Source organism: Electrona antarctica (assembly GCF_951216825.1).
Source record: "Electrona antarctica genome assembly, chromosome: 6".
NCBI lineage: Eukaryota > Metazoa > Chordata > Actinopteri > Myctophiformes > Myctophidae > Electrona > Electrona antarctica.
In genome coordinates, this window is record NC_136811.1 from 56,879,836 (window position 1) to 56,902,543 (window position 22,708).

At 49.9% G+C, this 22,708-nt stretch overlaps 1 protein-coding gene across 2 annotated transcripts; it reads right to left on the reverse strand.

Annotated features, from left to right (window-relative positions):
• Positions 1-2,324: 2,324 nt before the first annotated feature.
• Positions 2,325-22,492, reverse strand: LOC306924242 (uncharacterized protein). Of its 2 annotated transcripts, none has more exons than XM_079502679.1 (6): positions 22,214-22,492; positions 21,114-21,315; positions 12,962-13,185; positions 9,322-9,559; positions 5,773-6,009; positions 2,325-3,578 (listed from the first exon to the last, which is right to left on the reverse strand). In XM_079502679.1, exons 1-6 carry the CDS (start codon positions 22,485-22,487, stop codon positions 3,083-3,085), a joined length of 1,671 nt encoding a protein of 556 aa, XP_079358805.1. In that variant the 5' UTR covers positions 22,488-22,492; the 3' UTR covers positions 2,325-3,082. The 2 variants fall into 2 exon arrangements, with proteins under 2 accessions (XP_079358805.1, XP_079358804.1); XM_079502678.1 differs by having other exon boundaries at positions 9,322-9,562.
• Between the last annotated feature and the right edge of the window lie 216 nt (positions 22,493-22,708).

Below are 22,708 nucleotides of genomic sequence, written 5' to 3' on the forward strand. Positions count from 1 at the left end.
AGAAACAACCAACCTCCTAGCCTGGGTTTAGTGTGTTATCAAAGAAACAACCAACCTCCTAGCCTGTGTTTAGTGTGTTATCAAAGAAACAACCAACCTCCTAGCCTGGGTTTAGTGTGTTATCAAAGAAACAACCAACCTCCTAGCCTGGGTTTAGTGTGTTATCAAAGAAACAACCAACCTCCTAGCCTGTGTTTAATGTGTTATCAAAGAAAAACGAGCGATAACGGCCAAAATCAATGGAAGCCAAAGTGGCCGTTTTGGCCATTATCTCTGGAACGGAAAGTGCAATCTGCTCAGTTCAAAGCTTGTTGGATGCGTGACTTTGAGGACGTTTTTTTTGGGGGGGGGGCTCTAGCAACTCTCCCTGGGCCCTAGGCGGTCGAATAGACGGCAGGCCGGCCGGCACCTCACACACAGTCAGTTGATTCTTCATATCCAAACGAGTCAAGCTGCCAGGATCATTGTGTTTATTTTTGGAACACAGTTCTTATTTGACGCAGCGATACAACGAAAAAATGGGGGAAAAAAACGTACAAACGCCACCCAGGTAGGAGGATGTGTGAATGACGTCAGACTGCACTGCTCTGTTGACCGTATGCAACACCATGGACATCTTGCCGCACGATGGTCAACTCGCTGCAATTTCCCATTGACAGACAGTCCATTCATCCTATCAGAAAAGTACTTTCTGATTGTATTAAACCATTTTGACCTGAGATCAGATTCTAAAAATGTCTTCTACATCCTGACAGTTTTCTGAAAAAGTTATGTTTCTATGTCAATCGTTCTCCGATTTTTCAAAAATAGCAGACCTACAAGCTCGTAGCGCGCCACTCGGTGGCGTGCTATGAGCTTGTAGATCTGCTATTTTTCAATAGCTAAAGCATAACATAATGCCAACACGAAAAGGGGTTCCCGCCCAAAATGGGTTAAACAACGTCAAACTCAGCAACATTGCAGAGCTTGAATTATCCACTCTCTATCTGCAAAGTATTTGTTTCATGAAAATTCACCGTAGACATGTTATGAGCTACGTCCAAAAAAACATTCTTTGCAGGTGATTTTTGTTGGAGTTTGGAAGCGCTCGTTATCAGTAAAGCAACCTCCTGCTGCCTCCTGCATTATGTGCAAATTCAAAACAGGTGGTACGCATGGGCTGTTTGAGTGAGTTCCAACGAGCGCTTCCAAACTCCCAAAAAAGAATCACCTGCAAGTACCTGCAATGTGGGTGAGTTTGACGTCGTTTAAAACAATCAGATAGGACTGTTCTGTTTGGATGTAATGGGCTGTCGATGGGAAGTAGCACCTAGTGACCACCGTGCTGGTCAGATGGCCGCGGTGTGCATACGGTCAGTTGGTTTAAGGACGGACGAGGCATTCTGCCTGACACAACTAGGGGCTCTTATCTTGCACGTCACATTACATTACATCCCTAAACCTATTAGCCAGATTTGACTATTTTATAAAACCTTTTGAAATAGTTCCAACTTGCTGACCTACATCGATATGCTGTGAGCTTGTTAGATCGGCTATTTGAACTATTTATTTATTTCTTCAAAATAGTAAAACATGGCTAAAGAGTTTAGGGATAAGGGGTAAGGCAACTTAGGCAAGATAGGGCCCTTAAGACTAAATCTCAGTTCGTAGCATGTTATTTACAACATGTCATTTACAACATGTCATTTACAACATGTCATTTACAACATGTTATTTACTACAACATGTCATTTACAACATGTTATTTACAACATGTTATTTACAACATGTTATTTACAACATGTCCTTTACAACATGTTATTTACTACAACATGTCATTTACAACATGTTATTTACAACATGTCATTTACAACATGTCATTTACAACATGTCATTTACAACATGTGATTTACAACATGTCATTTACAACATGTCCTTTACAACATGTTATTTACTACAACATGTCATTTACAACATGTTATTTACAACATGTTATTTACTACATGTCATTTACAACATGTCATTTACAACATGTCATTTACAACATGTCATTTACAACATGTCATTTACAACATGTTATTTACAACATGTTATTTACTACAACATGTAATTTACAACATGTTATTTACAACATGTCATTTACAACATGTTATTTACAACATGTCATTTACAACATGTTATTTACTACAACATGTAATTTACAACATGTTATTTACAACATGTCATTTACAACATGTTATTTACAACATGTCATTTACAACATGTTATTTACTACAACATGTAATTTACAACATGTTATTTACAACATGTCATTTACAACATGTTATTTACAACATGTTATTTACAACAGCATCAATAGAAACAGAAACAGAAAAAACAAAGGGAAAGAAGAACATGATTTCAAGCAAGACGTTTTGACAGCAAGTTCAACAACGCTCGACCCTGTGTGTGTGTGTGTGTCTCTCTGTGTGTGTGTGTGTGTGTGTGTGCGTGCGTGTGCGTTTGTGTCTCTCTGTGTGTGTGTGTGTGTGTGTGTGTGTTTGTGTCTCTCTCTGTGTGTGTGTGTGTGTGTGTGTGTGTGTTTGACTGTGTGTGTGCGCATGCGTGCGTCGAGCATAATCGGGTCCACGTTTCACACGGAAAGTCTGAATCGTACTTTTGTTTGTTGCGGGACGACGACGTCGCGCGCGCTCCGAGGACACCCGACGTACAAGCCCACAGGAGGAACGCCCCCCGAGGACACCCGACGTACAAGCCCACAGGAGGAACGCCCCCCGAGGACACCCGACGTACAAGCCCACAGGAGGAACGCCCCCCGAGGACACCCGACGTACAAGCCCACAGGAGGAACGCCCCCCGAGGACACCCGACGTACAAGCCCACAGGAGGAACGCCCCCCGAGGACACCCGACGTACAAGCCCACAGGAGGAACGCCCCCCGAGGACACCCGGCGTACAAGCCCACAGGAGGAACGCGGCGAACACAAACACGACACCACGTGGGCTTGTCGGTCTGCTGTTTATTATTATTTTATATCACGGCGGTTCTTCTGACAGTCATAGAAGGCCGCGGAAACCATCATCACGGCCTTCTTCTTCTTCCTCAGCGCCTCCTCCGTCGCCTGTGGTCCACAGTTCTGCCCCGCCGCGGCCGCTGCAGCGGTCCGTTCGCTCCCGCCGCCGTGGTGGCGCCCCCGGGGGGGACAGGGGCGGTGGCGGGGGGGGTGGGGGGGAGCGGAGGAGGAGGAGGAGGAGGAGGATCGGGGCGGAAAGAAGTGCCGGCGTGCGTCGTCTCGGGCTCCGGGGGCGGCGAAGACGTGGCGGCGACCACCGCTGCCGTGCCGCCGACCGACGGATTATTGGACCGCCGGGGGAGTTGTTGTTGTTGTGCTGCGTGGGCGTGTGCGTGCAGCGGCTGCTGCTCTAACGGCTGCTCATTGGGTTGTAGGTCCGTCGGCTGGAGCTGCAGCGGGGTGGGAGGAGCCTGTTGCGGCGGCAGTGGTGGGACGTGTTGCGGCGGTTGGTGAACCCGGTGGTGAGGCTGCGGCGGAGCGGGAGGCGCTGGTTGTTGCTGCTGCGCCTCCAGAACTCCCAGAAGCCTTTGCACATACAGGGGGGGGGGGGGGGGAGGAAAATAACATTGATACGGTGTTGTTTTTGGCAGGAACATTTTGATTTTTAGTTTTAGTCATAGTCTCTTGAATAGTTTTCATTTAGTTTTAGTCACATTTTAGTCACCTGGAATGTTTTAATGTAGTTTAGTTTTTAGTCGACTAAATATCATAAGATTTTAGTCGACTAAATCTACAGTTGATTTAGTATATTTTGTCGGGCCTTGATGCCGTCCTAATGACTGATTTTGTTGTGTTTAGGTGGGACTTTTTTTCACTTGCTGAAAATATCCGATCTACAAGTTTACAACACGCCGCAGTGTTGTGGACGCTGCGACTAGTCATCATGGCTTAGTTTTCATGTAGGTTCAGTTTAGTTTTCGTCAGTGGAAAAAGGTAGTCGACAAACATTTTTCGTCTTAGTTTTAGTCGACGAAAACAACACTGGATTCATATGGTGCGTTCACACGGGCAGACACACAGACACGTTGTGGTTGTGGGTTGATTTGGAGCAGCTACGTGCATCATTGCGTCTTTGCAACGTACACTATCTTTACACTGAAGAAAAATAATAAGAAAAAAAAACTAAGCTATGATGACTAAAACTGACTAAATATATTGACGATTTTGTCAACAAAGAAAAACTAGTCTAAAATGTTAGGGAGGGACTATAGTGGGAGAAGAGATCCAGTAGAACTAAAAGACGAGTCGTTTTATGTGCTCTGAAAATACACTGCGATGCGTTGTGAGCTTGTAGATCGTTGTGAGCTTGTAGATCGGCTATTTTCAGCATCCAACCAAGTGTAAAATCTGCCATTATGAGTCGGCATCAAGGCCTGCCAAATTAACTTAACTAAAGCTAAATGGAATTTTATTCAAAACACAAAGACTAGAACTAAAAATGGCCGTTACTCTGCTGTAGGCTCTGACGCCACCAGGGGGCGCAGGTCATCATCATCATTAATAATTAACCATTAAGACCTGCGAGCAGATTCTACAAATGTCTTCTAAATCATGACAGTTTCTGAAAAGTTTCTATATCAGTGGTTCTCAGACAATTTCATGTCAAGGATCCCAAAGATTATCTGTATTTTTTGGCCGCCGACCCCCATCTGAAAATGTTGTTCGAGGGACCAACCCCCCCCCCCCCCCCCCCCCCCCCCCCCCCCGCACCAGAAGCAAAGATATGAGTTAAAAACGTTCGCTCTGAAAGAATATATATTAAACAATCTGTGCCACCTGTGTTGGACAGAAAGTGTTGTGCAGGTGCCAGAGAAAAGGGACAAATAAAATAATAAATAAGCATGGTCCGTGTGCACATCGCGTGCACGTCGGATAAAAAAAAAACATAAAATTACGTTCTGGCACAGGTAGGGTGTGCTGCTAAAAACGTTCTGTGCCAGGAACCAAACGTTCCTGGCACAGATTGTGTTAAAAAAAATTGCACCACATTTTTCAAAAATAGCAGATCTACAAGCTCGTAGCTATGATCTTAGTAGTATTATTACCTTTGCAGCAGCACGTTGTTCTGCTGCAGGCTAGTAGTAGCAGTAGCAGTAGTATTAGTAGTATTAGTAGTATTAATAGTAGTAGCAGTAGTATTAGTAGTATTAGTAGTATTAATAGTACTAGTAGTATTAATAGTATTAGTAGTAGTATTATTACCTTTGCAGCAGCACGTTGTTCTGCTGCAGGCTAGTAGTAGCAGTAGCAGTAGTATTAGTAGTATTAGTAGTATTAATAGTAGTAGCAGTAGTATTAGTAGTATTAGTAGTATTAATAGTACTAGTAGTATTAATAGTATTAGTAGTAGTATTATTACCTTTGCAGCAGCACGTTGTTCTGCTGCAGGCTGGTACTAGTAGTATTAGTAGTATTAATAGTACTAGTAGTAGCAGTAGTATTAGTAGTAGCTATGATCTTAGTAGTATTATTACCTTTGCAGCAGCACGTTGTTCTGCTGCAGGCTGGTACTAGTAGTATTAGTAGTATTAATAGTACTAGTAGTAGCAGTAGTATTAGTAGTAGCTATGATCTTAGTAGTATTATTACCTTTGCAGCAGCACGTTGTTCTGCTGCAGGCTAGTAGTAGCAGTAGCAGTAGTATTAGTAGTACTAGTAGTACTAGTATTAGCACTAGTATTAGTAGTATTAGTAGTAGTATTAGTAGTAGTATTATTACCTTTGCAGCAGCACGTTGTTCTGCTGCAGGCTGGCGGCCAGCGACTCCTGCGACGCCACCAGCGTGCGCAGGTCGCGGCGGAAGCCGTCGCCGAACTCCCTCAGGCTGCTCTCCACGCGGTCGCCCAGCTGCACCGCCGCCTCGCCCAGCACCCGCAGCTCCTCCTCCAGCCACGAGCCACGCCCAGGGGGAGGGGCCTCCAGGGGTCCCTGCCCCGCCCCCAGAGAGGGCTGGGGGCTACCGCCGCCGAGGGAGGGAGGGAACATCATTACATTTTTCCAATTTACAATTAGGGTTGTCCCAGTCCCATCATGTGATCGGAAATCGCGGGGCTGATCAAATAATCGTGTCGAAAAAATAAAATAATAAAAACGTGATCGGGACATCCCTGGTATCAATATTATATATCCATATCCATATGGATTTCAGCTCTTACATTGACATGCTCTAGTATGTGAAGAGTCTGCCTGTGCTATTAACTCATTTTGGATGAAATAATGTATAAAAATTCTCCTCTGGTGAAAAGCTGGAGTTAGGTGAATCAATATAAGGTTTAACCCCAAAAAAATTGATACAAAAGGGTTTTCAATGGATTCTGGTAGTATTGGCCATGCTAAATAACATACTGACAGTCTACCAAAATCTACCTTCAGGAAAGGCTTCATTTTCAAGATGACATCCAACATGGCAGCCGTGGCTGTGGCCGTCCGGGAGCTTAAAATTGCTATATCTCAATCCATCTTGAAAATGAAGCCTTTCCTGAAGGTAGATTTTGGTAGCCTTTTAGTATGTTATTTAGCATGGCCAATACTACCAGAATCAAGTGAAAAATCTTTTGTATCCATTTTTTCTATTGAGATATACAGTATAGCGGTGCCGGCTTCCATTTTGAACGGCATCTTGAAAATGAAGCCTTTCCGGAAGGTGTATTTTCCTAAATCTTTTGTATGTTCATAAGCATGTCTACAGGTACAAGAATCAAGTGAAAAACCTTTTGTATAATTTATTTTCAATTGAGATATACAGTATAGCTGTTTATAAGCTTTATAAGCCTGCCATTTTTAACGTCATCTTGGAAATGATGCCTTTCCCAAAGTTTTCCTAAATTTGTAGTATGTTCTTAAGCATGTCCAGAGGTACTAGAATAAGTTGAAAAATACTTTGAAAATGTTTTCCCATTTGATATATGGCCATTTTAAACTCTGTCTGGGACGCAATCTTGAAAATGACGGCATTCTGGAGAGTAGATTTTGGTAGACTTTTAGTATGTTATTTAACATGCCCAATACTACCAGAATCCATTGAAAAACCTTGTGTATCAATTTTTTTGGGGTTAAGGGATATTTCTTCCTAAATTGACTCACCTATTTAATGAGAGCATTTTTGCTCCCAAAAAGAATGGATTCTGTTTGTTTGTTATCGGTAAGCCAAGTTTGGATTTTGGTGAGTTCTGAACCTGCATTTTGTCCTCCCCCGAGATCAGGAGTGCTGAGTCGTCAGCAAACAGGAACAATTTGCAGTTACAGGCAGCATTCATGTCGTTAATGTAAACTAAAAAAAGGAACAAACACCCGCACACTGTCTTCAAATGCAGTGAACCAACTTTTAACACTTTGACACCATACTACGCGTTCCCCGCATTTTAATCAAATATCCAATGCTGCCGAGATTGTTTTATTACCTTTGGAGCATACGCTGAAGTATTTGCAGCTTTCAACCAAAAACATCCGGCGAAAAATGATGGTTTGTCATGATGAGACGAGCCAGCGGCCATGACAATGCGAAACGAAACCACAGTGCAGAGCTAGTTGTAGTCCAAACAAACCCCCCGTTCACTTGCATTGGGCTCAATTTCCCAGAAGCCCTAGCAGCCCAGACTTGATTTCCGGTTTCGTCATCATAACGCGACGGCCTCGGATAAATGCGCTGTTTCTTTTTAATCATTTTAAAACAGAGAATTAAACGCATTAAACAAATAGCGGGAATGTCGTATTATGCAGCGGCGCAACACTGGAGTAAACAATTAGCGGCTGTCAAACTGTTAATAGGGAAACAGCAGCGTTTCGTCCTATGCAGCCTTCATCAGGCCGCATATTAAAGTTGGTTTACTGCATTTGAAGACAGTGTTCGGGTGTTTGTTCCTTTTTCATTGTCGGGCACCGTACCCTCTCCTACGCACCTTTCGCCTGTAGGGGGCACCGTACCCTCTCCTACGCACCTGTCGCCTGTAGGGGGCACCGTACCCTCTCCTACGCACCTTTCGCCTGTAGGGGCCACCGTACCCTCTCCTACGCACCTGTCGCCTGTAGGGGGCACCGTACCCTCTCCTACGCACCTGTCGCCTGTAGGGGGCACCGTACCCTCTCCTACGCACCTGTCGCCTGTAGGGGGCACCGTACCCTCTCCTACGCACCTGTCGCCTGTAGGGGGCACTGTACCCTCTCCTACGCACCTGTCGCCTGTAGGGGGCACCGTACCCTCTCCTACGCACCTGTCGCCTGTAGGGGGCACTGTACCCTATACTACGCACCTGTCGCCTGTAGGGGGCACCGTACCCTCTCCTACGCACCTGTCGTCTGTAGGTGTGCAAAAGCTTTGCTTTTTGTAAACTAGACAATCTACAAGCTCACATCGCATCATGATGAGATCATGAGGCACGCTGTGAGCTTGTAGATCGGCTATTTTCTAGATTCAGTCACCTATGCGATCTCATTTCTAAATTTGAGTGAGACTCGTGCAGCACTGGTTGGCTGTCCAATTCATTTGAGTTACTCTCGTGTTTTTGCCACAAGAGAGGTTTAAGTCGTTAAGCACTTTGATGTTGTCTGTTTAAAGCCACAGTAGTTCTGGCTCCAGGCGACACATTTTGAAAGTAGTTAATGTTCAGCAACTACAGACTAAAGACCATAATACTTTCATGGGAATAAAATGAGCATCGTGTGAGAATCGTGATCTCAAATCTCTCGTGCAGGAAAATCGAGATTCACATTTGAGCAAGAACCGTGCAGCACTGTATTGAACTGTACTTTCCTGTGCTATTTTTCCAAACTGTTAACACATTCATTGCCCGGGGTTATTTAATCCATTAATAAAATGTGCCCAGCGATATATAAACACGGAGCACTTTTACCGACGGACCGGATGTTGTTCCCGATGTGGATGTAGCAGCTAAGTGTAGCCAAAACACTATCGATGCGATCGACAACAACGGGAGGTGAGATTAAATCTATCGCGACTAGCGACTGGACAGCGGGGGGCCCGTACACTTTTATACACTTTTTTTTATAATTGGACGGGATGATTTAGATCGCGAGTTATTAACGTTTTAAGATTTTCGTTGTCGTCGGCTAAACAGGCAGGGAACATTTTCGATGACGTCTCGCTGTTGCGCAACATCGAGGATTACGCAACAAGCGCTCCTAGGCTGTGGAGCGATGCGATCGGTTTTGATATCATTAATCAGACCGTACTAAGTACTCGGACGGACATCTCCGTCCTGGGCCCTCAACTTGTTTTCAATCATCAATCAACTAACGAGATGCCACTGACCTGGGCGGAGGGCTGCCGTTGAAGAAGGGGGCGCTATAGAGGGGCGAGGGGGGCAGCCATCGCTCCGAGGGGGGCGGGGGTCCAAGGCCCAGGCCCAGACCCAGGCCCAGCTTGTCCTCCATGCTGTCCGGACCCCCCTCGCAGTCGGGGGGGTCCCCCATGTCCCCCCGGTGGTCCCTCTCTGGGTGGTCCTCGTCCTTCTCTAGGGCGTCCCCCCGCTCAGAGCCGTCCCCTCCCCCTGCTGGACACGAGAGGAAATAACAGCATCGCTTTGGATTTACTTCACAGTTGATTTTAGTTGTAGTCTTTTGGAATACAGTTCCATTTAGTGGTATTTTAGTCGTCTGAAATGTTTTAGTTTTAGTCTGGTTTACTTAGTCGACTAAAATGTATTTTGGCAGGCATTGAAAATGCCCGATTTGTACTTGGTCGTGTGCCGAAAATAGCAGATCTGCAAGCTCACAACGCAACACATTGTGAGCTTGTAGATGGCGACACCTGCACACAACCAAACATAAAACAACTTGTCTTTTAGTTCAACGATTGATTCCAAGCTGACATGGAATTCCAACACTCATTCCATCTATAGGAAAGGTCAGCACTCAGCAGGGTAAGGGCAGGTAAAGGTCAGCACTCAGCAGGGTAAGGGCAGGTAAAGGTCAGCACTCAGCAGGGTAAGGGCAGGTAAAGGTCAGCACTCAGCAGGGTAAGGGCAGGTAAAGGTCAGCACTCAGCAGGGTAAGGGCAGGTAAAGGTCAGCACTCAGCAGGGTAAGGGCAGGTAAAGGTCAGCACTCAGCAGGGTAAGGGCAGGTAAAGGTCAGCACTCAGCAGGGTAAGGGCAGGTAAAGGTCAGCACTCAGCAGGGTAAGGGCAGGTAAAGGTCAGCACTCAGCAGGGTAAGGGCAGGTAAAGGTCAGCACTCAGCAGGGTAAGGGCAGGTAAAGGTCAGCACTCAGCAGGGTAAGGGCAGGTAAAGGTCAGCACTCAGCAGGGTAAGGGCAGGTAAAGGTCAGCACTCAGCAGGGTAAGGGCAGGTAAAGGTCAGCACTCAGCAGAGGCTGCATTTTATGCGCAGACTGAGACAGTATAACATGGGAAAAAAATGTAATGGCACTTTTCCATGGATCCTTTGTGGAGAGTGCATTCACATTTTGTTTTTTCTCCTGGTATGGCTCATTATCATTGGTTAATAAGAACAAACTCCATAAAATCATCAACGTGTCCAGCAAAATAGCTGGGGTACGATTTGAGAGTATGACCTCAATGTATGAGACCTGGGTACTCAGGAAGGGGAAAGCTATTACTAGGGACAATACACACCCGTTACACAGCCAATACCATCTCTTACCACCAGGGTGACGGTACATGGTACCTTCCCTGCAGGCTAGGGCCTCAAGATCGTTTGTTCCCATAAGTATAGGACTTATGAACAAGCAGGCCCGTCTCAGTTCCGTGCATAAAGTGTGATGTGACGCCTCTTGGAACTATGACTGGTGGCCTTCTGTTGGCATTGTTTCTTTATTGTCAATGTACTGTGTGATCCGTTTGTTTGTATATGTTTTCTGTATCCTGATGACTGCTGTGCACAAAACAAATTTCCGAAAGGACAAATAAAGTATCTATCAGTTCTGTTGGATCACCGTATACTAATGTACACGTTGGTCAAATGTGTCCTCTCTCTGCATTCAACCCTCCTAAATGTGGGAGCCTAAACACTGATTAGAAGTATATTTCTGGGGGGTGCATGCCAACCCCTTTCTCCCACTAGACTAAAATGGGTGAAATAAAACATGTCACATGGAATTACGTGACCATGGGGTGGCACTGTTGGCTAATATAAGCATAAAACATAATGTTGCAGGGGTGAAATCATCCCTCACTGGATACTAGGGGTGAGATTTCCCTCACTTTGAGTGGCACCGAACGCAGAAGCCATGGGGTGTCTTTCTGACAGAATTACCAGTCTGGTAACAGTCTTTCTGGCATAATTACCATCTGATTCATGCATTTCTGATAGAAATACAGTGTGATAAATGTATTTCTGAACCCTAACCCTAGCCCTAACCCACTAACTCTGCGCCACACATACTAGTTTTGGTCAGTGTTGACGTTTAAGGGGGCACGGTGGCACAGTTGGTAGTGCTGTCGCCTCACAGCTAGAAGGTCCTGGGTTCGATTCCCGCTCGGGACGCTGTGGGTGCTGGCGGCGTGTCCTCTCCTCCGCGTCATCAGTGCCCATACCCGAGGCGGGGTTGGCGAAAGGGCCTTTCTGTGTGGAGTTTGCGTGTTCTCCCCGTGTCCCCTAGGGTAGGTACCCTCACAAAAAACATGCAGTAATCCTGGTCTCTAAACTGCCTCCCCCTGGACAGCCGGGGCGCCTGATGGAGGGGAAAGGAACTGGTTGGAATAACGTGTTCCTTCCACGCGCTACGTCCAACCAGGGAAACTCCCCCCTGTCAGGTGTAAAGGAGCAACTTGGACACTCAGGCATGAAGGAAGCATGAGGTCAGTCCGTTGCTCTCCCCAGGTTGGCGGAGGGTGTGTAGAGCCCAGGATCACATTAGATAGTTTAGCCGGTTTCTGGTCTAGAGATGTGGGTGCCGGTCGAAAACAGGCAGTGGATCCTATTGGTTCACCAATCTGAGTGCCCGCCCCCCTCCTCCCCTCCCCTCCCCGGTATAAAACAGCAGAGAACACTGACACCGCCAAATTTGGCAATGCCAGGATTTCCAATAGAGGGTATGCGCATGCATAAAGTGAGTGACAAAGTGAGTGACAAAGTGAGTTTAATGTCGTTTAACATCATTTAATGCAATCAGATATGACTTTTCTGTTTGGATGAATGGGCTGTCGAGGCCAGAAAGTAGTTTTTTGCCACTCAGTAGGCGTTCCCGCATAACTTCCTGGTTTGATGATGATGTCACACGCATACCCTCTATGGGATTCCCCCAGTCTTTTCATTTTTGAGCCGAACGCGAACGAAAATAAAAGCCTGGGTACCGAGGCTAGTATGACGTTGTCTGGAAATGCATTTTATAATAATAATAATAATAACCCATTCAGGACGCAAACCCCTTTTGGTGTTTTAAGCATTATGTTATACTTTAGCTATTGAAAAATAGCAGATCTACAAGCTCGGCACCGAGTGCCGCGCTACGAGCTTGTAGATCTTCTATTTTTTGTAAAAAAGAATTAATCGTGAAAATGTGGCCCAAATCTTTGAATATATATTCTTTCAGAGTGAACGTTTTTGACTCATATCTTTGCTTCTGGGAGGTCCCCTGGTGGAACAACATATTTCCAGATGGGGGTCTATCTTTGCTTCTGGGAGGTCCCTGGAACAACATATTTCCAGATGGGGGTCCCTGGAACAACATATTTCCAGATGGGGGGTCCCTGGAACAACATATTTCCAGATGGGGGGGTCCCCGGGCCAGATGGGGGGTCCCTGGAACAACATATTTCCAGATGGGGGGGTCCCCGGGCCAGATGGGGGGTCCCTGGAACAACATATTTCCAGATGGGGGTCTACAGCCAAATACAGATAATCCTGGGCGTCCTTGGCATGAAAAAGGTTGAGAATCACTGACATAGAAGCATAATAATATCAATAATAATAATAATGATTAAAGTTGTACCTGGATCAGAGTCGGTGAAGCACGGGAAGCTGCTCTTGGCCCTGCTGCTCTGCTTCCGGGCCTGCTGGAGCCTGGGGCTGGCCTGCGAGGGCCGGCCCAGCATGGAGCTCCCCCTGGTGGACGGGAGGTAACAGGTGCGGTGGCGGGCGTCCGCCAGCCGGCCGCCGTTGCGTCTCTTCAGGTCGTCCCAGCGCTTCTTGACCTCGCGCAGGGTGCGGGGAACCCTGGGGAGACGCGGGGACGAGGACCACAGGAGACACGGGGACGAGGACCACAGGAGACATGTTACTATTATTACAGGGTGCGGGGAACCCTGGGGAGACGCGGGGACGAGGACCACAGGAGACATGTTACTATTATTACAGGGTGCTGGGAGACGCGGGGACGAGGACCACAGGAGACATGTTACTATTATTACAGGGTGCGGGGAGACGCGGGGACGAGGACCACAGGAGACATGTTACTATTATTACAGGGTGCGGGGAACCCTGGGGAGACGCGGGGACGAGGACAACAGGAGACATGTTACTATTATTACAGGGTGCTGGGAGACGCGGGGACGAGGACCACAGGAGACATGTTACAATTATTACAGGGTGCAGGGAACCATGGGGAGACACGGGGACGAGGACCACAGGAGACATGTTACTATTATTACAGGGTGCAGGGAACCATGGGGAGACACGGGGACGAGGACCACAGGAGACATGTTACTATTATTACAGGGTGCGGGGAGACGCGGGGACGAGGACCACAGGAGACATGTTACTATTATTACAGGGTGCGGGGAGACGCGGGGACGAGGACCACAGGAGACATGTTACAATTATTACAGGGTGCAGGGAACCATGGGGAGACACGGGGACGAGGACCACAGGAGACATGTTACTATTATTACAGGGTGCAGGGAACCATGGGGAGACACGGGGACGAGGACCACAGGAGACATGTTACTATTATTACAGGGTGCAGGGAGACGCGGGGACGAGGACCACAGGAGACATGTTACTATTATTACAGGGTGCAGGGAGACGCGGGGACGAGGACCACAGGAGACATGTTACTATTATTACAGGGTGCGGGGAGACGCGGGGACGAGGACCACAGGAGACATGTTACTATTATTACAGGGTGCAGGGAGACGCGGGGACGAGGACCACAGGAGACATGTTACTATTATTACAGGGTGCAGGGAGACGCGGGGACGAGGACCACAGGAGACATGTTACTATTATTACAGGGTGCGGGGAGACGCGGGGACGAGGACCACAGGAGACATGTTACTATTATTACAGGGTGCGGGGAACCCTGGGGAGACGCGGGGACGAGGACCACAGGAGACATGTTACTATTATTACAGGGTGCAGGGAGACGCAGGGACGAGGACCACAGGAGACATGTTACTATTATTACAGGGTGCTGGGAGACACGGGGACGAGGACCACAGGAGACATGTTACTATTATTACAGGGTGCGGGGAACCCTGGGGAGACGCGGGGACGAGGACCACAGGAGACATGTTACTATTATTACAGGGTGCAGGGAGACGCGGGGACGAGGACCACAGGAGACATGTTACTATTATTACAGGGTGCAGGGAGACACGGGGACGAGGACCACAGGAGACATGTTACTATTATTACAGGGTGCAGGGAGACGCTAGGACGAGGACCATAGGAGACATGTTACTATTATTACAGGGTGCGGGGAGACGCGGGGACGAGGACCACAGGAGACATGTTACTATTATTACAGGGTGCGGGGAGACACGGGGACGAGGACCACAGGAGACATGTTACTATTATTACAGGGTGCAGGGAGACGCTAGGACGAGGACCATAGGAGACATGTTACTATTATTACAGGGTGCAGGGAGACGCTAGGACGAGGACCATAGGAGACATGTTACTATTATTACAGGGTGCAGGGAGACGCTAGGACGAGGACCATAGGAGACATGTTACTATTATTACAGGGTGCGGGGAACCCTGGGGAGACACGGGGACGAGGACCACAGGAGACATGTTACTATTATTACAGGGTGCGGGGAGACGCGGGGACGAGGACCACAGGAGACATGTTACTATTATTACAGGGTGCGGGGAACCCTGGGGAGACGCGGGGACGAGGACCACAGGAGACATGTTACTATTATTACAGGGTGCGGGGAGACGCGGGGACGAGGACCACAGGAGACATGTTACTATTATTACAGGGTGCTGGGAGACACGGGGACGAGGACCACAGGAGACATGTTACTATTATTACAGGGTGCGGGGAGACGCGGGGACGAGGACCACAGGAGACATGTTACTATTATTACAGGGTGCAGGGAGACGCGGGGACGAGGACCACAGGAGACATGTTACTATTATTACAGGGTGCTGGGAGACGCGGGGACGAGGACCACAGGAGACATGTTACTATTATTACAGGGTGCAGGGAGACGCGGGGAGACACGGGGACGAGGACCACAGGAGACATGTTACTATTATTACAGGGTGCAGGGAACCCTGGGGAGACGCGGGGACGAGGACCACAGGAGACATGTTACTATTATTACAGGGTGCAGGGAGACGCGGGGACGAGGACCACAGGAGACATGTTACTATTATTACAGGGTGCAGGGAGACGCGGGGACGAGGACCACAGGAGACATGTTACTATTATTACAGGGTGCAGGGAGACGCGGGGACGAGGACCACAGGAGACATGTTACTATTATTACAGGGTGCGGGGAACCCTGGGGAGACGCGGGGACGAGGACCACAGGAGACATGTTACTATTATTACAGGGTGCGGGGAGACGCAGGGACGAGGACCACAGGAGACATGTTACTATTATTACAGGGTGCGGGGAACCCTGGGGAGACGCGGGGACGAGGACCACAGGAGACACGGGGACGAGGACCACAGGAGACATGTTACTATTATTACAGGGTGCGGGGAGACGCGGGGACGAGGACCACAGGAGACATGTTACTATTATTACAGGGTGCGTGGAACCCTGGGGAGACGCGGGGACGAGGACCACAGGAGACATGTTACTATTATTACAGGGTGCGGGGAACCCTGGGGAGACGCGGGGACGAGGACCACAGGAGACACGGGGACGAGGACCACAGGAGACATGTTACTATTATTACAGGGTGCGGGGAGACGCGGGGACGAGGACCACAGGAGACATGTTACTATTATTACAGGGTGCGTGGAACCCTGGGGAGACGCGGGGACGAGGACCACAGGAGACATGTTACTATTATTACAGGGTGCGGGGAGACGCGGGGACGAGGACCACAGGAGACATGTTACTATTATTACAGGGTGCAGGGAACCCTGGGGAGACGCGGGGACGAGGACCACAGGAGACATGTTACTATTATTACAGGGTGCTGGGAGACGCGGGGACGAGGACCACAGGAGACATGTTACTATTATTACAGGGTGCTGGGAGACGCGGGGACGAGGACCACAGGAGACATGTTACTATTATTACAGGGTGCGGGGAGACGCGGGGACGAGGACCACAGGAGACATGTTACTATTATTACAGGGTGCTGGGAGACGCGGGGAGACGCGGGGACGAGGACCACAGGAGACATGTTACTATTATTACAGGGTGCGGGGCACCCTGGGGAGACGCGGGGACGAGGACCACAGGAGACATGTTACTATTATTACAGGGTGCGGGGCACCCTGGGGAGACGCGGGGACGAGGACCACAGGAGACATGTTACTATTATTACAGGGTGCGGGGAGACGCGGGGACGAGGACCACAGGAGACATGTTACTATTATTACAGGGTGCGGGGAACCCTGGGGAGACGCGGGGACGAGGACCACAGGAGACATGTTACTATTATTACAGGGTGCTGGGAGACGCGGGGACGAGGACCACAGGAGACATGTTACTATTATTACAGGGTGCGGGGAGACGCGGGGACGAGGACCACAGGAGACATGTTACTATTATTACAGGGTGCGGGGAACCCTGGGGAGACGCGGGGACGAGGACCACAGGAGACATGTTACTATTATTACAGGGTGCTGGGAGACGCGGGGACGAGGACCACAGGAGACATGTTACTATTATTACAGGGTGCAGGGAGACGCGGGGACGAGGACCACAGGAGACATGTTACTATTAATACAGGGTGCAGGGAGACACGGGGACGAGGACCACAGGAGACATGTTACTATTATTACAGGGTGCAGGGAACCCTGGGGAGACGCGGGGACGAGGACCACAGGAGACATGTTACTATTATTACAGGGTGCAGGGAGACACGGGGACGAGGACCACAGGAGACATGTTACTATTATTACAGGGTGCAGGGAGACACGGGGACGAGGACCACAGGAGACATGTTACTATTATTACAGGGTGCAGGGAACCCTGGGGAGACGCGGGGACGAGGACCACAGGAGACATGTTACTATTATTACAGGGTGCGGGGAGACACGGGGACGAGGACCACAGGAGACATGTTACTATTATTACAGGGTGCAGGGAGACACGGGGACGAGGACCACAGGAGACATGTTACTATTATTACAGGGTGCGGGGAACCCTGGGGAGACGCGGGGACGAGGACCACAGGAGACATGTTACTATTATTACAGGGTGCTGGGAGACGCGGGGACGAGGACCACAGGAGACATGTTACTATTATTACAGGGTGCGGGGAGATGCGGGGACGAGGACCACAGGAGACATGTTACTATTATTACAGGGTGCGGGGAGACGCGGGGACGAGGACCACAGGAGACATGTTACTATTATTACAGGGTGCAGGGAACCCTGGGGAGACGCGGGGACGAGGACCACAGGAGACATGTTACTATTATTACAGGGTGCAGGGAGACGCGGGGACGAGGACCACAGGAGACATGTTACTATTATTACAGGGTGCAGGGAGACGCGGGGAGACGCGGGGACGAGGACCACAGTTGACATGTTACTATTATTACAGGGTGCGGGGAACCCTGGGGAGACGCGGGGACGAGGACCACAGGAGACATGTTACTATTATTACAGGGTGCGGGGAACCCTGGGGAGACGCGGGGACGAGGGCCACAGGAGACATGTTACTATTATTACAGGGTGCGGGGAGACGCGGGGACGAGGGCCACAGGAGACATGTTACTATTATTACAGGGTGCAGGGAGACGCGGGGACGAGGACCACAGGAGACATGTTACTATTATTACAGGGTGCGGGGAGACGCGGGGACGAGGACCACAGGAGACATGTTACTATTATTACAGGGTGCGGGGAGACGCGGGGACGAGGACCACAGGAGACATGTTACTATTATTACAGGGTGCGGGGAGACGCGGGGACGAGGACCACAGGAGACATGTTACTATTATTACAGGGTGCAGGGAGACGCGGGGACGAGGACCACAGGAGACATGTTACTATTATTACAGGGTGCAGGGAGACGCGGGGACGAGGACCACAGGAGACATGTTACTATTATTACAGGGTGCAGGGAACCCTGGGGAGACGCAGGGACGAGGACCACAGGAGACATGTTACTATTATTAAAGGGTGCGGGGAACCCTGGGGAGACGCGGGGACGAGGACCACAGGAGACATGTTACTATTATTACAGGGTGCGGGGAACCCTGGGGAGACGCGGGGACGAGGACCATAGGAGACATGTTACTATTATTACAGGGTGCAGGGAGACGCGGGGACGAGGACCACAGGAGACATGTTACTATTATTACAGGGTGCGGGGAACCCTGGGGAGACGCGGGGACGAGGACCACAGGAGACATGTTACTATTATTACAGGGTGCAGGGAACCCTGGGGAGACGCGGGGACGAGGACCACAGGAGACATGTTACTATTATTACAGGGTGCAGGGAGACGCGGGGACGAGGACCATAGGAGACATGTTACTATTATTACAGGGTGCAGGGAGACGCGGGGACGAGGACCACAGGAGACATGTTACTATTATTACAGGGTGCGGGGAACCCTGGGGAGACACGGGGACGAGGACCACAGGAGACATGTTACTATTATTACAGGGTGCAGGGAGACGCAGGGACGAGGACCACAGGAGACATGTTACTATTATTACAGGGTGCGGGGAACCCTGGGGAGACACGGGGACGAGGACCACAGGAGACATGTTACTATTATTACAGGGTGCGGGGAACCCTGGGGAGACGCGGGGACGAGGACCACAGGAGACATGTTACTATTATTACAGGGTGCAGGGAGACGCGGGGACGAGGACCACAGGAGACATGTTACTATTATTACAGGGTGCGGGGAACCCTGGGGAGACGCGGGGACGAGGACCATAGGAGACATGTTACTATTATTACAGGGTGCAGGGAGACGCGGGGACGAGGACCACAGGAGACATGTTACTATTATTACAGGGTGCGGGGAGACGCGGGGACGAGGACCACAGGAGACATGTTACTATTATTACAGGGTGCAGGGAACCCTGGGGAGACGCGGGGACGAGGACCACAGGAGACATGTTACTATTATTACAGGGTGCAGGGAGACGCGGGGACGAGGACCACAGGAGACATGTTACTATTATTACAGGGTGCGGGGAGACGCGGGGACGAGGACCACAGGAGACATGTTACTATTATTACAGGGTGCGGGGAGACGCGGGGACGAGGACCACAGGAGACATGTTACTATTATTACAGGGTGCTGGGAGACAGGGGGACGAGGACCACAGGAGACATGTTACTATTATTACAGGGTGCGGGGAGACGCGGGGACGAGGACCACAGGAGACATGTTACTATTATTACAGGGTGCAGGGAGACGCGGGGACGAGGACCACAGGAGACATGTTACTATTATTACAGGGTGCAGGGAACCCTAGGGAGACGCGGGGACGAGGACCACAGGAGACATGTTACTATTATTACAGGGTGCAGGGAGACGCGGGGACGAGGACCACAGGAGACATGTTACTATTATTACAGGGTGCGGGGAGACACGGGGACGAGGACCACAGGAGACATGTTACTATTATTACAGGGTGCGGGGAACCCTGGGGAGACGCGGGGACGAGGACCATAGGAGACATGTTACTATTATTACAGGGTGCGGGGAACCCTGGGGAGACGCGGGGACGAGGACCACAGGAGACATGTTACTATTATTACAGGGTGCAGGGAACCCTGGGGAGACGCGGGGACGAGGACCACAGGAGACATGTTACTATTATTACAGGGTGCAGGGAGACGCGGGGACGAGGACCACAGGAGACATGTTACTATTATTACAGGGTGCGGGGAGACGCGGGGACGAGGACCACAGGAGACATGTTACTATTATTACAGGGTGCGGGGAACCCTGGGGAGACGCGGGGACGAGGACCACAGGAGACATGTTACTATTATTACAGGGTGCGGGGAACCCTGGGGAGACGCGGGGACGAGGGCCACAGGAGACATGTTACTATTATTACAGGGTGCGGGGAACCCTGGGGAGACGCGGGGACGAGGACCACAGGAGACATGTTACTATTATTACAGGGTGCGGGGAACCCTGGGGAGACGCGGGGACGAGGGCCACAGGAGACATGTTACTATTATTACAGGGTGCGGGGAACCCTGGGGAGACGCGGGGACGAGGACCACAGGAGACATGTTACTATTATGCGCGCTGTCTACTACTACTGCGCGCTGTCGTTCACTTCCCTGTTTACCGTTCACAAAGAAAGACTCGGCGCACATAATCTAAGGAGCTCCCTGTGTTTTTTTTAGAGGGACAGACAGTAGGCTGACAGGAAATGAGAGATGGGGGAGTGACATGCAGCAAAGGCCGTCGGGATCGGGAGTCGAACCCGCGGCACACTGCCAGACTCGGACTACCGGCCAAGGTGCCTGGACCGCTGAGCCACGGCCCAGGCCAGCTCTCCGTGGTTTTGACCAGATGGATATACTAAGCTCTTCATTTATGACTTCAACATGCCTCTCGTTCAAAAATATGAAGCGAGCGATCATCAGCGACTTATATTGTAATCTTAGCGAGGTAAGCAAGCAAAAATATGTCTCCCGGAACGGCTTACAGAGTAAAAGCGGCCATATCTTCCCAGCACCCGAGCTTCTATTTTGAAAGAAATCCCGGTGCTGATTGCGTTAATAATGACTCCCTACCTGGACACGGCGTTGACCCGCTCCAGGATTCCCGCCCAGATGCGTTCCCTCTCGCGGCGCCGCAGCCGCCCGGCGGGTCCGAACAGCTCTCCTTCGCAGCGGGTGACCTCCGACACCAGAACCTCAAGCTCCGCCCCGCTGAAACGACTCTTCCTCTTGGCCGCGCTGCCGGCGGCGGCCAGCGCTGCCGACATCCCCCTGTCTGCAGGGAGGAGGTATTACACGCCGTTTTGACCACACGAACCCAACACTGATGACATCATAGATATAGAAACCTAGGTACCTCATTCGCCAATACCAAGTCTCTTCACCAAAGATGGCATACAAAAAGATAACATTATTAAAAGATACAAAATAAGTGCAGGTGAGAAAAGGAACCCATAAAAGGGCTTAAACATGGTTCTCACCTAAAATAACAAACACATTAGGGTTGCACCGATACGATCTCGTCATTTAAAATAATAATAATAAAACGTGATCAGGACATCCCTAGTATCAATATTATAATCATGTAATGATATTAGACTGGATATTGTCTGTGATTTGGGATATTGTACTGTTGTGATATGGCATATAAGTGTTGTATTAAAAAAGAATATAAATATCGGATCGGGACAAATAGGTATCGGCAGATGCTCAAAATCAAATGGTCGGAATCGGATCGGGAGGCGTTTGGTTTTCAACAGAAAACAAAAGGACTGGGCAGTGTTGATTTCGTCGACTAAAACTAAGACGAAAAATGTTCGTCGACTATACCTTTTGTCACTTATGAAAACCAAATGGAAAGTTGGAAACTAAATGAAAACTAAACTAAGCTATGATGCCTAAAACGGAGACTAAAAATACTGACAATTTTGTCAACAAATGAAAACTAGACTATAATGTTAGGAAGGGTCTAGTGGACAAGAGATCCAGTAGAAGTCCTTTTACACTTGGTTGCATGCTGAACATAGCAGATCTACAAGCTCACATGTCGCAGCACGACGCGCTGCATGCCATGTGTGTGCGTGAGTGAATGTGTGTGTCCTATACTCACTCTGCTCCTGTGCGTGCGTGTGCGTGTGCGTGCGTGCGTGTGCGTGCGTGCGTGCTCTACTCACTCTGCTCCAGGGTCAGCAGGTCGTCCGAGGACATGCCGGGGGCCATGACGTTGGGGTGGACCACCACCACGTTGAAGGGAAGCCCCCCCACCATGCCCCCTCCCCCGTTCTGCTCGCAGCTGCCCTCCGAGTCCTCGTCCTCGCGGGGGAACCCGTCCTCCGACACGGCCCCTCGTCCTCCCCCGCCCAGCGGTCCCTCGGGCGACTCCACCTTGATGTGCATGGGCGGCGACTGCTCGTAGAGCAGCCCGCCCTCCTCGTAGTACTCCGTCATGATTGGCTCACAGCGGCGGCGGGGTGGTGGTGGTGGTCGATGGGCGGCGCCACGCCCCCGCTGAGCGGGACTACGACGACGACGGCACGCGACACGCGGCGGGGCCGTGCGGCAACGTGCATCGTCGGTACGTCTTCACATGGCGCGCGTCGCGCTACGTCATGCAGGAGGTTCCAGGGGGGTACCCTTTGAGGAGGTTCCAGGGGGTACCCTTTGAGGAG